The 17,007-nt window shown below is 44.5% G+C and overlaps 1 protein-coding gene and 1 long non-coding RNA gene across 4 annotated transcripts in view; one reads left to right on the top strand and one right to left on the bottom strand.

Moving 5' to 3' along the window:
- The window catches only part of LOC129387615 (uncharacterized), a 286,099-nt gene that overhangs the window by 76,744 nt on the left and 192,348 nt on the right, over positions 1–17,007 (bottom strand). The window lies entirely within an intron of this gene.
- LOC126541651 (uncharacterized) overlaps positions 1–17,007 on the top strand; it is a 209,401-nt gene that overhangs the window by 188,255 nt on the left and 4,139 nt on the right. For 2 of the 3 annotated variants that reach the window (XR_008614790.2, XM_055076819.2), the window contains exons 5-7: positions 7,165–7,375; positions 8,777–8,913; positions 9,878–10,112. Coding sequence is in view for 2 of the 3 variants with exons in the window: in XM_055076819.2 (XP_054932794.1) it covers positions 7,165–7,375; positions 8,777–8,913; positions 9,878–10,112 (583 nt within the window). In the remaining variant the exon portion in view is untranslated. Of the gene's footprint in view, positions 1–7,164; positions 7,376–8,776; positions 8,914–9,877; positions 10,113–12,337; positions 12,558–17,007 lie in introns of those variants that run through there. The other variant, XM_055076818.2, reaches the window with a different exon arrangement.

The raw sequence follows: 17,007 nt of genomic DNA, 5'->3' as shown, positions 1-17,007 counted from the left end.
TCCAACTTCCACGAAGGCTTCCCCGAAGAAAGGCGACCATTCTGTGTAGGCTATGGTTGAGCGTCGCGTTCACCAATGCCTACGCGTAAAGTATAGGGATGGCCGACACCGCAGCGTGTGGCGAAAGCGGCGACGCGGACACAGTTCGTCGTGTTATTTGCCGGTGTCCGCAGTACAGTGTGCAGAGACAATTGCTTTCCGTCGTGCTGAACCACTTGGACGACCAGCCACTGTCGGAAGAAATAATTTTGAAACATCGACGCGACTGAACATCGCATCAGAAGGCCGTGCAAACGCTACTGCGCTTCTTGCGATCGGCCGGCCTGTGTGAACACCTGTCATTGGAATGTCTTTTCTGTGACCTGCTGTCGCTCTTTGTCGTCTTTACAACCGCTATATATTCCACCCCAGTGCAAGGTAGCAAACTGAAAACTCGCCGCTGGTTAACCTCCATGCCTTTCCCCCTCTCTGTCTCTCTCTCTCGAAAAAAAATTTTCCCTTACGGGAACGCCAATAAGTTTAATATAGTATGTGGTGTCGATTTCAACATTTATTTGCTCAAAAAATACTCAATGGCAAGTGAATTAGTCTGGCTTTATGAAAGCTTTGGCCTAATTAATGTAAAAAATTGACCCACCAGTATAACCACTCACTGTTCTATGCTAATCGACTGCTTTCTTACAAGCTTTGAAGTTAACAATATAGTATCAGGGGATATCTCGTGTGATTTGAGTGATAACTCACCTATACCTAATACTATCAATGAACATGTGAACGAACACAGGCCATACATACTCATATTAAACATCACGGCTCAGAATCTAAAAAACTTTCGTCAGGATATAGCACTCATGTCTTGGACGCGATTTTTATTGCTTAGGAGGATGATTCAGCCTTTCACATTCTTCTACAAAAATTCAAGAAGCCTTATGATTTGTATTTCCCGCGCAAGCAATTCTGTCCATCTTGAAAAATTCGTAAGCCATGGGCCGCAAAATACTTGATAAACAAAATCAAGGTTAAATATAAAATGTATCATGTCTTTCTCGCCTATCATGACCTACAGTTAAAGAGTCATAAACCATACCGTAATAAATGCTGAATAAGGAATAGTACTTCTGCGCAAGCTAAAGATAACCCGTCGCTCACGTGGAAGAAATTAAATACAATACTTGGCAGCCATAAGGCACTTAACAAGCCTTTCGAACATAAGATCAATAGCGAACGCTAAAGATCTAGCCAACATTCTTTAACGATTTCTTTGTAGACATGGATCATCCCCCTAGGCGAATGCTAACACATGCTATCAGAAAGAATCATGAAAATATACATTGTTCTTAAGCAGCATATCAGAGTGCAAGGCTTTCTCTGTAATTTCAGGTACGAAAAATAGTATTATCGATGCGCAGTATCATATGCAGATTCGTACAATAAAATTCGTTGCGGATCCTTTCGTTGGTTCACTCGCGCACATTTTAATATTTGCTTTTCCAGCCGTACTTTTACAACGCCGTTACAAATCGCCAAGGTGGGAGTCCTTCACAAGAAAGCTGATCGGAATAATTTAAACAATTACAGAACTATACAAATATTGCCTGCACTTTCAAAGGTTTTATGAATAGATTCTTCCATGAGACCTTCTCGCTTGTCGTCTTTTACAGATAAACATAACCTGACAACGAATAGCCAGTACGGGATTAGGCAGTACCAATTGACAGTGTTCGCCCTCCTCACAAAGGAAAGTGTATTTTGGAGAACATATAACGTAAAAATTTAACATTACAGATTTTTATTGATTTCACTAAATCATTTGATTCTTTGAACCGCGACCTAATTTTACGCAAGCTGCAATTTTATGGCGTACCTGCCTTAGCAGAAAGCATTATTCAATCCTATTTGAGCAATCGTAGGCAGTGTGTAGCAATTCGTCGTCACCTTTCTTCCGTGAAAAGCATTTCTTTCGGTGTACACAAAGGCAGTATTTTAGGACCAACCTTTTTAATTTGTTAATTAACAATATGACGCATGTTTATCAGAATTTATCATTTGTAATATATGCGGACGGTACAAGTTTATTCATTCCGGATAGTGATCTTGTGGCACTATTCCACCTAGGAAATTAAATTCTTTCAAAACTAGTGCTCTGGCCCTCAACTAAAGGACTAATTATAAATGAGAAGAAAACCAAGGCAGTTACATCTATATCAAATGGATGGCAACTGCCTGTAGACTTTTAACTCTTCTTAAATCACAATCCAACCGACATAGTCAACAATTTTAAATCTTTAGGTGTGATATTCACTGAACATAAGCTTTGGGCCATGTAGATCGATTATACAGTAAAAAGGCTGCCACGAGTAACATCTCTACTCTATCAGAATAGAGGTGCACTGCCCATATGCATTATAATGGTATTATATCACTCATCTTCTTTCTTCTAACATGTATTACTGCTTTCTTGTATGGGGCAATACAACGTAAACTAATATAGAAAAGCTGGTTCGTGCCCAAAACAATATAGCTAGAGCTATATCTACTGTTCCATCGTACGCTGCAGTGGCTCCTTTAAAAAAGAAATATGGTTTAATTTCCATGGAAAACTTTACAATAATTGCCTCAGTAAAACATTATTAAGAGCAAAACGGCTTACTGTTCTGATCTACTTGCATTACAGATACACATATAAATACAAGGAATTGGGAATGCTGAAATGCGCCACTAAGCCGTAGTAATTATGGAAAGCAGATGCTCAAAAGTGCAATTCGAAAACCGTTAAATTATTTTTGTGATGGTGACATTTTGTTTGAAAATCTAACCGCACCAGAACTTAAGCGTGTTTCTTTTTTCATTTGTACAAGCCAGCATGCAAGTTATTTTGGGTCATCTTCTTCTTCATATTATTATTACATCAGTACTCGTTGAGTGAAATGCTTGTACGTGCATTATTATTTGCTATTACTCTTTTTCTTGCTATAAAAAGTTGCTGCTTAAACGTACGGGAGTGAGAACCTGGCAAGTCGCCTCATCGGCAGCTTTTTCGTTTCACCCCTCCATGTACACTGCCACAGGAATAAACTGAATTATTGATAATAATATGCATGTTACTGGACGCGGAATCTTCGTTAGGAGGAACGACAGTGTGGCGAGACCGAAAGTGAAGGAGGGGATACTCAACCGTTTTTAGATCAATCACGCTCGTAACTGTTCATTTGATATGCAAACCGAAGCTAAAGATTCTTTTTTTTTCTTTTCAGAACTGAGCAGCCGAGTTTGTAAACATGCTCATTCATCTCTGACATACGCTAAAAGGCAATGCCTGCCTAACACACGAACTGGCATTTCCTTTCATTGGTACTGCAGGATACGCTGATATCCTACAGTGTCGGGGGTTATTTTTTCAGGTGTACTACGCCACACTTTGCCTCAAATGTGCAATATGTTATGTAGTCAATAGAGTTAGCACAAACTCTTCCTTTTTCGCAGTGATTATGGCATTTGGTTAAACTAAGAAAACAATCGGCTGCTTTAGGAGTGTGTCGTGTGGCGTCGGAGCCGGCAGTCCCATCTCTCTTGAGCAAACCAAGCTAACAAATGTAAACCTGTCAGGTGGGCGTAGAGTTTAAACATAGAAGACAGATATATTGTTGCAGTAAATGACCATACTTATGTTACTTAAATGTTTCTGTAACGTATCGGCAGTGGCGTACTCGTTAGCATGCAACCTCGATTTACTTTTCTTCGACGAAAATACCGATTTGCAGTGAAAACATGTCTCACGCGTTCTGGTTGAACAAAGCGTCATAATATGTCGCGTCTGTCATTGTTGGGCACCTAACGTCTGCGGCACCGGGTATTCTGTGAAGCGTAATGCCTTTATAAACCACCTAAAACCCTCTAACAGCGGCGAGCGTAAAACCCTTCGCGCGCTTTTGTAATAGATCGACACTTCCAACTTCCTCACTTATCTCGAAAACATTCTATCCCAATGCACCTAACTTTTACATCAAATGGCAGTATCAGAAAAGTGACATCAAGCTTTCCCGCTAGATTAAGCGTCGTCCTCTTACGTCTGGAGGGGGTCACTTTCTCGTTTCTAAATTCTTTTTTTTTTCTTCCTGGCTTCCTACATTTAAGTCTCTGAAAAGAAGCATAAGTTTCGAAAGCCCTTCCGCGTAATCGCCACATCGCCAGCAATTTAACGCCATATATCTGACAGGGAGAGACGCCAAGGAGGCTAAATGTTTAACGCATGAATGCTTCGCAAGAAATGCGCATTATTTCATCATTCTCTCTTTCTCCCATTCGCCCGTTAAAATGGGTCACTTAGACCTCCGCATCCCCTACTGCTCCAGCGCTTTCATTCTCTCCGTGTTGAGACGCATGGCGGAGAGACGCGACAAGGCGACGGCTGTACCCATTCATAATGCAGAGCGGGCGTCTCGAGGACTCGGTATGAATGTTTGAGGTGCTCTTGGGGTATCCTTTTGTCGGAACCATCCTGGGCGCATAAGGGTGGCACTTGACAGGCCCTTTTCTCGTGCTCTATACATGCTCGCGTGCGCTCGACACACTTTATGGTGGCTTGCACCATTGTGCGCGTCTCGTTCGCGTTTCGCTCAGCCTAATGCTCACCGAGGGGCCACATGTGAATGAACTGCTGAGCATCTTGATACGCGGGTTCTCGTGCTTTCTTTTCGGTTACAGCTGCGCTGAACCAGCTACCTGAAACGTGCATAAAAAAGCAAGAGCGCATTCTGACGCTCTTCGCTTCACGGGCACACTCTCGATAAAGCGACATATTTTGTTCCGTTGAAACGCGTGCTCTAGTCGGTGATGAGGAGGGTGATTTGAATGAACATCAACAGCGAAGGCTCTTCCAATTATCAAATCACAACCACTCCCGTGCAGGAATTTGACGATAGCCTTGAGAATATCGCGCCGATGACATAAGTTTCGCCGTAGTCCCAAGAAGACCCTTTTAGACAAAAGTTGGCTGTTCAACTTTCCTTTTTATTTCATAGCCCACTTCTCTGGTTTCCCCAATGCAGGCTAGAAAACCAGATATTTCTACCTGTTAAACTTCCTACCTCTCCCTATATTTCTCCCTCTACCCTTTCACAAACGCTCGTCCAGTGCCAGAAACACAATAGTAGCGAAAGACACGATAACAATCATGAGTTTGATAATAGTTATGGTGACGGCGATGACAACAACCAAACGAGGAGGAAGTCACGATGCACTAGCCGTGAGTAGTAACGTATGTACTACGTATTTTACCACCGATAAAAAAAACAGTTCTAATGCGAACCTTTCCTTCTGAGTTAAATCAAATTATCGGTTTTAAACGACCTAAAGCAACACACATGCTATGAGGAACGGCATGGTCGGGAACTCCCACATAATTCAGACCACATGAGGCTCTCTAACAAGTACATTAATCTAAGCACACGAACGTTTTAAATTCCGCCTCCGTCGTAATGCGACCCTCAAGGCCAGAACCTGCCCAGGAATTTTGGACATTTCCCCTTCGGCAATCTGTTAAGCGTCAGTGCGTTGCATTAACGGAAGTAAATGAACAGCATATTGAAAAATTATGTTACAAAGAATTGGCTAACTTTCAGCAAATTGCAGGTAGCAACATCGAAAGAGAACTTCCTTCTAAAAATCCCAGGATACCTAAGCACTTCTTATGAATAGTGAATGCGAAAGCATTCATGTCCAATTGAACGGCGTTGAGCGGTCCTTCGAGTTTTGCGCTGCGAGCAACGTAGCATAGCGGTACGTACTGCCCGAGCCAGCAAGCAGCAGCAGCCTGCGGTGTCAACGCCGCATGCCACCTACGCGGCGATGCCCTCTCCCCTCACGCCACACCTGGCGCGCTATCGCTACAGCAGTTGCTCGCTTTCGCCCGCTCTGCCTAGCACAAGGCCTGTGTAGTTCACTGCTCCGCAGCGCTCGTGAAGACAGCGAGGGTGACGTGGTCTCGTGTTGAGGCCCTCTCTGCTCACGCAACACCCGGCGTGCTGTTGGAGCAGCAGATGTACCCTATCGCCCGCTCTGCTCCGTCGATCCGAAGCTCGTGACGTTGCCTCGCTTCCAATGGTATTGCATGTTTATGAGCCGTTTCGCTGCTGCAGACGACAGACGCCAGCTTTATCGCTCAAGACCATTTGACGCTTTGGCATCAATAGCAGGCGCACTTACGGCACTCAGTCGACCCTTGGCGCTGTATTATAGCAGGTTTTTTTTTTTCCGACCAATATACTGCTGCAACGCAGGAAAAACTTACGTCTAAGTGTCGTAAATGCGCATAATATTAGAACGAAGTAACCTCTCGACGTTACAAACTGAAACTTGAACATTGACCAATCTTCAATTTTTTTTTTTGACAATCCTGCCTATTCAGTTACGCTAATGTACTGCGGTGAAGTTAAAAGATTGCCGCAGAGGCAATCTCAAAATTTTGTGGGCAAGACCAAACCGGTAATATCATGCTCATCAGAAAGAAAAATAAATCTCTGTTTCCCCCGTTCTCCAAGGTAGGGTAGTAAACCGGATTTTCTCTTCTGGCTGCCCTCTCAGCCTGTTCCGCTAGTCGCTTCTTATCATCTAGCTCCTAAATGACGTCGTTTGAAATAAAGTCTCAATATTTAAGACAGCGTCAGGAGGTTGTCGCATAACCCGTCTCCAGTAGTCACCGGCTAAAATCGCACCTTATATTCTGCTGCAATGAAGGACGCCAATGTAGGGAAACACCCATAACTTGCTTTCGTAAGTTCAAGACGGCTTCATGCTGCGTTCAACACAACTTTAGTCAAATCAAACAGTCAATCAATCAAAGCGAGATAGAGGTTCACAGAAAAATGGAGATGAAGTGATCAACAATGGTTTATCAAGGAATGACTCGGCAGCCAACCTTTCGGCAAAAAGGATTTGTTCTCGCCAGGCCAACAACTGCCTTTGTCAATTTATGTCTTCATTTGTTGCCTTGGCCAAGTGAAGCCCCTTTTTCAGAGGCATATCCCTTGTTCAACCAGTGATATTTATCTATCAATAACAAAAGCTTTGCGATCGGTGTAGCAACCACCAGCGGCTACTTGCCGATCAACTTTCTTGCGCTTGCGCGAAATGAGCCGTCACTGCTTTTCCACATGCTGTTCGCAGGCGCCGTCCCACCAGGTGACACACAAGGGCCCATACCGGCGCGCCAATGCGTTGCAGGCGTCTGTGTCCACGCTGCGATTCCAGATCACGGCCCGTCACCTGGCTCACGGCTTGATCAGGCTGCGCTGTTCCTCTTCAATCAACAAGAACCACTCGCGAAGCAGCCAGGAACTGCTCGTGGGCACGCAGAGGCATCTGGCTACCGAGAAAAGTACTCGACGCCCTTTTTTCTCTCGGTGTAGTTATCCCGAGTGCTCTCCTTATAGGCGTTTTTTTTTCTGTTTATATCTGTGCTAATGCTCAACAAGTGTATTCTTTTTATCTGATTCCACATGAGACAACTACTCTGTATTGAAACAATGAAAATAATCACTTGAGAGGCCCGCTCTCATGGCCTGGCCAGCTGCGCCATGATCCTAGCCACACCTGTGAATACCCTGAAATATAACGCACCATTTAAGTAAAAATCAGAGGGCACATAAGCACTTCTTCTGAGTTGTGAATGCGAAAGCGTTGATGTCCACTTGAACGCCGATGGGCGGTCCTTTGAGTTATCAACTCCTCGCGGGCAAGCGAGCGCGTTGAGAAGCTTGGCGCGTTTTGATTTGGCCTTACCGAGGCACAGTTAGAACCCAGGCGGGAACTTGCGCGGTCAAGGAACGCGCGGATAACACAGGCTTCTGAGAATGAGAGCGAGGGTGACCTGGCGTCGCGGCAATGCCGTCTCCCTTCTCGCAACACCTGGCGTGCTATCGCTGTAGCAGGTGTTCCTTTTCACCTGGGATGGAGGAGGGGGGGGGGGGGGTTGTAAGTGTCCACTTAAGGCTAATTCGCACTAGGCCAAGACGACACTGATTGCAGTCTGCCGACTGTCGGCGACAGCGTTTCTTACTTCGTGTCGATGCCTCTGTCACACTGTACTGACGCCGACAATGCCGATGGTCGGTGGAGGGTGCGGAATCGGTAAAGTGTGACAGAGGCGCCGACACGAAGGAAAAAACGCTTTCGCCGACAGTCGGCAGACCAAAATCGGTGTCGTGTTGGCTTAGTGTGAATGAGCCTTCAGTGGACATGTCCATTTTGTGTGCTGCTATAGTTCTGATTGATCAGACTGGGATACGCGTCAGAAAGTGACAGGTGCACCCAGCGAATCAACACTTTAGCAGCTGATGAAATGGACTTGTCCACAAGGTGGACACTTACAGAATACACCCCCCCCCCCCCTCTTGCTCTGCTTCATCAAGCTGCGCTCCTGACGTGGCGTCGCCGCCAATCGGAATTTAGTTGCCATGTTTCGCTTGTCTACAAGACAGACGCCCGCGTTTTTGCACAATGGACCATTTGACGCTATCGCAGCAAAAGTAGTTATTTAAGGAAAATGACACATGCTGCTGCCAGAATAACGCTGCCGTTGCTGGTAGGCCCTCCAACGATAAGCCATATATACGCATTCTTAGAGTTGTGACACAGTGTTTGGTTCATGAAAGAGTTGTGAAAGAATATGACGGATAAGCCATCCTCTAATTTGGGCTGCGCACGCTGACCTGTCTGTACCATTGGGAACGTGTCCATACCATTGGTTGTTTATCACACACGTACTTTCAACCTGCAGCTTACGAAGAGGAGAACGCACCGACAGTGACCGGCGTGAAGCCGTACTACTCGGTGGGACACACCATCGACCTCAACTGCAGCGCTGTCATGACAACCGATGAGATTGAGCTCGAGTGGTTCATCAACGATGATGAAGTATGCCAAGCTCTTCTGCTTGCAGTCTTTTGACGCTTAACAATGAATCATAAAGACATAAGCACCCTAATGAATCTCGATGTTTGCTTTAAAGAAAAACTAATCACACGCAATTATGGTTAAGGAAGGAGTTAGGGGTAATTTCGGCAACTCGCGAAACTGAGGTGAACGGAACTAGCAGCCACAGCCGTAAACAATAAAAAAAAAGGAAAACGAGAAAAATTTTGCCACAAGCTTCAAATTTTAATGGAGGCTTCTAACTCTGCAATTTGCACTGGACAACTGATTAATATCCCCATATGTCTTTACAAAAACATACAGAAACTTCTGTTATGATTTCAAACACCAAAGTAGCGAGCAAACATGGAGGACTGAAAGTCATTTTGCAACAGACTTCTTTAGTAATCTGGACGTGTACGTAAAGGCGTAAGTAAGATGTGTCATTCCACTTACTCCTTTGCATTCAGCTATACAGCAAATAAACTTGCACGTTCAATGCAATAAAAAAACAAAATAAGATTAAGGATTGATAAACGTATATAGGCGTAAATACTAATGAGTTCGCGTACAATATTTTAGAGATTTTAAGCATGCACATTACGTATTACAGCAGGTTAGACCGCCACGGAAGTTGTCTAGGACGACGAAAGCACGCCTTTTCTTAGAAAATTGGGACTCACGTTGACCACTGTCTCATGCATAATGTGGCAAAGTAAAACGAAAAATCCACGTTCCCGTAGGAATTTCACGATACTCTAGTCTCTTACTTGTACGTGTCCAAATTAGGTGCTTTCTGGTGATGTTATCTGCCGCGATCTCATAATTTACCTTTCATAATATTACCGACAGTTGATTCGCGCATACGAGCATAGTAATTCATAATATACAATGTTGAGACGCCGCCGTCGCGCAGCCCTTCCACTAATCTCTCATCATGTTTTTTTTTTACCTTCGCCACCGTCAGCACATGCCCAGCGGCTACCAAACACGTTACCCCACGAGCAGACAGCCCGAGACCGGCCTGCGCGAGACAGTGGTGCGCCTGCGCTTCGTCCTTCAACCGCGGCACTACCACAACGACGAGCTGCGGCTCCGCTGCACGGCCACCTTCTCCAAGCTGCTCACGCTCTCCTCCGAAGAGACGGTCCTCGTCGCCTCCCAGCAGACGCCTGGCTTCCACATAGCCGAGAGCCGCTCAGGTGAGGAAAGAGGCGCCACGCGCTGAACGACGATCGAGGAACTTTCGTGAAGCTGCAATCCGGCATTAGAAACGCTGACCGAATTTGAGGGCCCGCTACGTGGGCATCGTGCTGTTGTATAGGGCTTGAGCACGTGCCGTCAGAATGTCCAACTTTCCACAGTTGTGTCTATGTTCTAGCAAGTTCTAATGAGTTAATGTTGCTCGAACTGCAATTAATGATATATTATTTCCTAAAGGCCATGCTTGAACTCGATATGAGGCTCACAGAGCTGTGCTGGAATTCATATCAACCACGCGACGATTTAACTCTCATATGTAATGTTCCTACTCTGCGTGTGACTGTGTGAGGTGTTTTTCCTTAATCTCTTCGTCTTTTTCTTTATCTCCTTCATATATTTCTCTTTGCTTGCTCTCCGCCGCAGGTGAGTGGGCATGGCGTCCCTTTTAGTAGACAACTGCTAGACCATATCTGTTTCTCTCTTTGTGGTGTTTATATATGTTCACACGATTGAGAATAATGACACTGGGTCCCTCCAAAGAATTACGCTTAAAGCAACAACATATATAGTGATTTTAGGCGTAATATGCATTTTATCCCGCTTCGCGATTTTTCTCTACCTTTAGCAGGTAAAACCCTAGAAACATTTTTAATGCGTTAGCATTAGGAGTGTCAAAGTGGGAAGACGTGTATGTATGTGTGTGTGGCTAACACTCCCAGGGTTCTACTAGGAATGTATGGGAAGCCAGTCACGTAAGCAGTGCGTACAGGTAAAGTAATCGGAGAGCTTCAAATAGCGTGCACACACACACACACACACACACACATATTATATACATATATATATATATATATATATATATATATATATATATATATATATATATATATATATATATATATATATATATGCTATGGGAAGCCAACAAACAAAGACAAGGACAACACATGGGAAATTATGTGTACTTACAGGTTGATATAAAGAAACTATAAATTAATGGAACTGAAAGTGGATGAATGAAAGAACAACTTGCCGCTGGTGGAGAACGATCCCACGTGTTCACATTACGCGTGCGATGCTCTGCTAATTGAGCTACCGCGGCGCCATTTTCCCATCCACTTTCCGGGGTATTTATGTGTTGCTACCAAAGCTAACCCTAGGAGTGTTAGCAAGCGCCACGACTCACAACCCTTGGCGGCAGATGCAGAACATCCTTTCTGCCCCAGGTGTCAGTAGCCCGTGATCTTTCTGGGTGAAGGCAACCGGTCAATAAACTCACACATGCTACCTGAAGGCATCAATCTTACCGGATTCGAGACCCTCGTTATGTAATAAACGAAAAGAAAGCAGGATAACAGAGGGGCCCGATTTTTATTAGTCATATCATAAGAAGCCGACAGAGACGCCAAGGACAACATAGGGGAAATTCCTTGTGCTTAATAAATGAAATAAAGAAACGATAAACGAATGGAAATCAAAGTGTATGAAAAAACAACTTGCCGCAGGTGGGGAACGATTCCACATCCTTCGCATTACGCGTGCGATGCTGTATCAATTGAGCTACCGCGGCGCCGTTTCCCCAACCACTTTCTTGGGTATTCATGTGTCCTAGTAGAACCCTGGGAGTGTTAGCCAGCGCCACCACTCCTCACAAACCTTGGCGGCACGTGTTATATTATATATATATATATATATATACTACGGCATGGGGTGCATAGTTGCGATTTCCTTCGCGTGCGTCAAGCGTTCTCCTTTGTCCGCACTGCGTGCACAGGCATCCCGCGCCTCGCGGTTTAATCAGCGGCAATTCTTTTCCGGTCTACGCTACGCAGAAACTGTGATTAACCCCTACACACGGTAATCGCTTAAAAGAAACAAATTCGAAGTAGAAAGCTCTCACAGAAAAATAAAGAAAGCGACTCTGCATTGCACGTAAGAGGACAAAACAAGGTCAAAACGACATTCATATATCAGACCACGTGACGGGCAAAGAATAAAAAGTGCCAAAGGAATAAATAGTGTATCGTATTAGTTGTCAATGAAATGATGGAGATGGCATGAGTTTGTAAATGTGTGAAGCTACGCAAATTGAAGTTTCTGTGAGTCTACTACCTTCTTATACTACTTTATTCCTTTTAAAAGTGCGCGTAAATGTGCCCCCTCTCTCTACTCTCTCTCTCTCGCTTTCTTTTTTTTTATCCCTATACCCCTTCCCCCATTGCAGGGTGCAACCCGCAAGCGCGTCTAGTTCATCTCCTTGCCTTTTCCCCTCTCTCTCTCTCTCTATTTCTCTCTCTCTCTCTCCACACAATTAAAAATAAACTGTATCTTACATGGTTTGTGATAAGAATGTTGCTGTGAGTTCTATAGCGAAAATTGTTGTAAGAAAACACCCCAATTTCTTATGTGATAAACAGTGTGCGTTCAATAAAATGTTACCTCTCCCCAAAGTATATGTGCGGTTCTTTAAGCCATTCGCTTTTTACACAAGATGTGATACTCCACAATGTGTTGTTTTTGACATACATTGAAAGTTTATTGTTTCGTAACTAAGCATTTTTTTTCTGTTTTCTCTTCCGTGTAGTGGTTTGTTAACTGCTATTATTCCTTTTGTAACATAGTTAGTGTCCGGAACGTTGTATCCTTTATATCGTCCTCTAACGCTGTCCTACTTGCCTTAAATGAGAGAAAAATGTGTTTCTTAAATTCAGAGAATCCTACCGGAGTGTATGCGGAGTGGTGCAGACGCCTACACCCTACTGCACATATAGGGAAGAGAATAGGCGACGGAAAGGCCGTAGAAAAAAGAAAAGGCAAAAAAATATATGATCATGGCATGTACGCGTGATACCAGTATTATGGTGCTGATGTAAACAGGCTAGAGGTTGTTAATTCAGCCAGTGTCCTGAAGGAATATGAAGAAATTTTTGAAGCTTGACTTTGCTAGGAAGGAGAAGACATGGGACCTAGTATCTATTGATGATTTTTTTGTTATATATGTTTTTGAAAATGCAAGTACGGGCACGAGCTCCTGCTTTTTCTCCTCTGCGGAATATGCGGAAGAACAGATAGATGGCAGCGAATGACAAAGAACGAGGACAAAACTGAAAATCAAAACAGAATGCAGGGAGGCCCAACCGACAGTTAACTAGAAATGTCTCTTTTCTTCTTAAGGCAGCCACGTACGAGCTCATGTGCCGGCATTATACAGCAAACACAGCATTTAGTGCAGATGCCACAGAGTCACGCAATGTGTCGTCACTGCACGTACATCGGCATGAACACACATTAATACGAACATGATTTGAAAATTGGTACAGCGCTAACAGATGCATCCACAAAGTAACAAGGACGAGACACAGGCGCTGTGTCTCGTCCTCGTTACTTTCTGGATGCATGTGTTAGCGCTGTAACAATTTTCAAATCAAGTGTGCACCAACTGGCCCAGAAAGCTTTATGAATTACTACGAACCGTTCCCTGTAGACAACAATGAGTCATCGCAAATACTTACCTGCAGTGCATGTCATGCGTAGGACAATGTCACAAACGCTTCCCCGCAGATAAATGTTCTATATTACTGCCGGCAAGCTTTGAACGTGTCCCGCAGTGACTCAAGAGGCACAGTATCCTTAGATGTTGCTTGATATGTGTGATACTTATCTGTGCACACACCTGTCATTACGAATTGCACGAATCGAAGTTAGCTGCAAAGCACTTATTTACCGCTATATTTATGCGTCTCTTCGCTTAGATTAGAACATGTGTAATATTTCTGCATAAATTCTTCTTTACTGGATTTTTCTTTTGTTATTTTCCCTCTCACCGCTACCTGGAACAGGATGGCCGTCCACCTTGGGGAATTAACATATAGGTCTTCGAAATAACGCTTATTCACGCACCAATGACATCACGACCTTTTCTTCCGACAGTCACAACCTTATGTTCTGCCTTCTTTGTTAGTGGCGATGATGTTGCGCTGTCTCCTGAATGAAAAACAGCAGAGGAGGGGAGGTTTCTTAGCAATTCCTTTCTCATGCGCAACAGCTGTGGTCTTGCCACAGGTCCGTTTCAACATATTGTTTCACCCTGTAAAGCGTGCTCTGTTACAAGATGACTGTGAACGCGGCGAAGACAACCTTTATTAGGCTCCTGACGTCGATGCTTAATAGGAAAAAAACATCGCTCTTGATTGGAAATAATGATGAAGTCTACCTAATTTAGCAGCTGTGAAAACTATTCCAATCGTTCTCTACAGAACAATTACAAGGCATCCGTTCTCATTCTACACTGATAAAAATTAGAAACATTTGAAAGGATCCCTACGTGCCACAAGATAATAAAACGCCAACCCCTCTCTTAACTGCTGTAGCAGAAAGCAAATATTCCTCCAACCTGTTGAACTGATCTCCCAGCGAAATATAATGTAATTATTATCTTCATTATATGCACATAAATAATATAAGTGAAACGTTAAGCATTCAGTTTGGAAGAAAGTGTACTTGGTAGAGACAGAACGCAGTGTTTCTCAAGGGCACCAATATTGATCTGGTTAAAGCCACTCAAAACACACTGATGAAAAAAACATTCCAACGCAACAGCTTTGAATGAGTTGTTGTCGATCTGCACTTCTCTGCTGACAAGCGTATATATTCTTTGCCAATTACGCCGATCATTTTTGCGTAATGTGCTCTGGGTCCTAAAGCATTTACTAAGAAAGGCCGAAGTGGCGTGCCTTTAAACACTACTGAACAAACATTACTGTCACATAATACCCAGGTTCTTGGGATAATGGCTGATGTGACGCATTCTAAAGTTTCATTTAGCACTATAACGCAGGCACTGCCCCCAGTCAGAGCGCCATGGAGGTTCCTAAAATGGTGCAGGATCCTGTGCACTCAGTGGTCAGCACGCAATATATCACTTATAAAACGTCATTTCACATCATTGTCCTTGAGGTGAACTTGTCAATTAAGTACTGTTAAACAGACAACCCGAATAAAACTTGTTACATACACTTTATGTTCATTTTCAATGTGATTCGTTTGGTTTTGTGAAAGTATTTACGATGTCATCTATCCTTCGCTGAACGTAAGCTACATGCATGACTGATGAGCACATGTGCTTACAAAATTGACAAAATTTAAAGAGCGGAAAATAGCGAGAGTGGCACTGGGTAGCGCAAGTACTGACGATACACGTCAGTACATACAAATGGATGAAATGCCATATGATAGCGCAAGTGCGATAGAGCAAGTGCCATTTTGATAAGGCTGCAGTATGATAGCGCAAGTGCCACACATTGCTTTCACAGACAATCATGCTATGTCTCCTGTTTTTATTGACTTCTTATGTGGCTGCTCTGCTTGATTCAGCGTAAAATTAAATTGGTCATCTTAGAGCTCAGCTCTTCGGCGCCAGTTCCTGCGACGAGCGTCCGTGTCCTACCTCATAACTGAGCGAATGAGCACCGCGAAAGCTAAGACCGAATGTAGAGCGCAGCGGGGTTTGAAAAAAGGGGCGAGATCAAAGAGAGCGCGAGGAGGAAAGCGGAAAAGGAGAGTATGGCGAAAGCGTGAGAAGAAAATTGCAGTACCGCGCAGGAGGGGCTTTGCGGCGACGATGGCCACGAGATGGCGCCAAACTAGCGCGCGCGGTCTGCGTGGAAACATAGGGCTGCGTGGGCGGAGGTTGTCTGGGCTTCTGTGAATCGCGCCCATGCATCCCCCATGCGCTGCCTCTCGTGATCTCCCGATTAGCGAGGCAGTCGCGCCACACTTCGCTCCGCTTGCTACGTTCCGCACGAGATTGTCCTCACCAGGCACTATATCGCGAAACGAAAACACGTATACAGCTGCGCTCAGGAGGAGGAGGAAATAAAGAGAAAATGCAGGGACATTAACCAGAAATGCGTTGGTTGGCTACTCTACTCTGGGGGACGCGAATGAGGGAATGGAAAGATGAGATAGAGGGAAGGAGGGGTGGGGAGGAAATCCGCGGTGAACTCGCGCACGCACGCGGGAGGCCTGAACGAGTCAAAGGCGTTCACATAGGCCAGTCGTCCTCAAGACAGACAAAAGTGCCTTCACAGCTTTGTGGGCCGACGAGCGATGGGGATGGTCTTCAAGTAGCACCTGAGCTACGCTCAAATTTCAGATTAGGAAGTATCGTAATCGTCGGCAAAATTTTTAAGGCCCGAATCACGAACTTTTCTGCGTTAGAACGCCAGTGGAAAGAGGACACAGCTCAAAAAAGGCAAGGACATGAGAGAACGACCTGCATACAGCGCTGACTTACAACAGTTTACTCACGAAGCCATTAAGGAATAAATATATAGGATGCTGCCAAGCGCAATATGTGAATGATCGGCAAAATACCTGGAGCTTCATTTGTAATGCTGATGATGATAACCACACGCCCACGGTGCACACTGAATGTTTGCAATTGAAACCATTTCCCATGCGATTTCCCAAAATGAAACTGCAATCGAAGGAAAACTGACGCACGAGCTACCAAACTTCCTGAGGAAACTTGCCTCAACGATTTCATTTGTCAGATGTGAACTATGTTTAGCCAGCTATTCGCTTTTTTCCAAGTAGGGCTTGTACCCGTGGTCGCGGCAATGAATACCCAGATGGCCCTGTACCGTGTTGTACACATCCTTATGGTGCTCCCTGAGACGATCATTCAAGCACCTTCCTGTCTGTCCCACGTACTTTTTCCACAAAAGAGAGAAATCACATACACCTCGCCATTGATGCAGGGCACTAAACCTTCCTGTGTTTCACAGTACAATGGCCACGCCTGGCTTGTGAAGTAAACTTGTAAAGCTGTGCTAGTTTTTCTGGAGTGGGAAAACCACCGCAACACCAGCACGTTGCCTTACCCTCTTCAGT

Source organism: Dermacentor andersoni, chromosome 2, assembly GCF_023375885.2.
Source record: "Dermacentor andersoni chromosome 2, qqDerAnde1_hic_scaffold, whole genome shotgun sequence".
Classification (NCBI taxonomy): domain Eukaryota; kingdom Metazoa; phylum Arthropoda; class Arachnida; order Ixodida; family Ixodidae; genus Dermacentor; species Dermacentor andersoni.
This window is presented reverse-complemented; position numbering and strand designations above follow the sequence as displayed.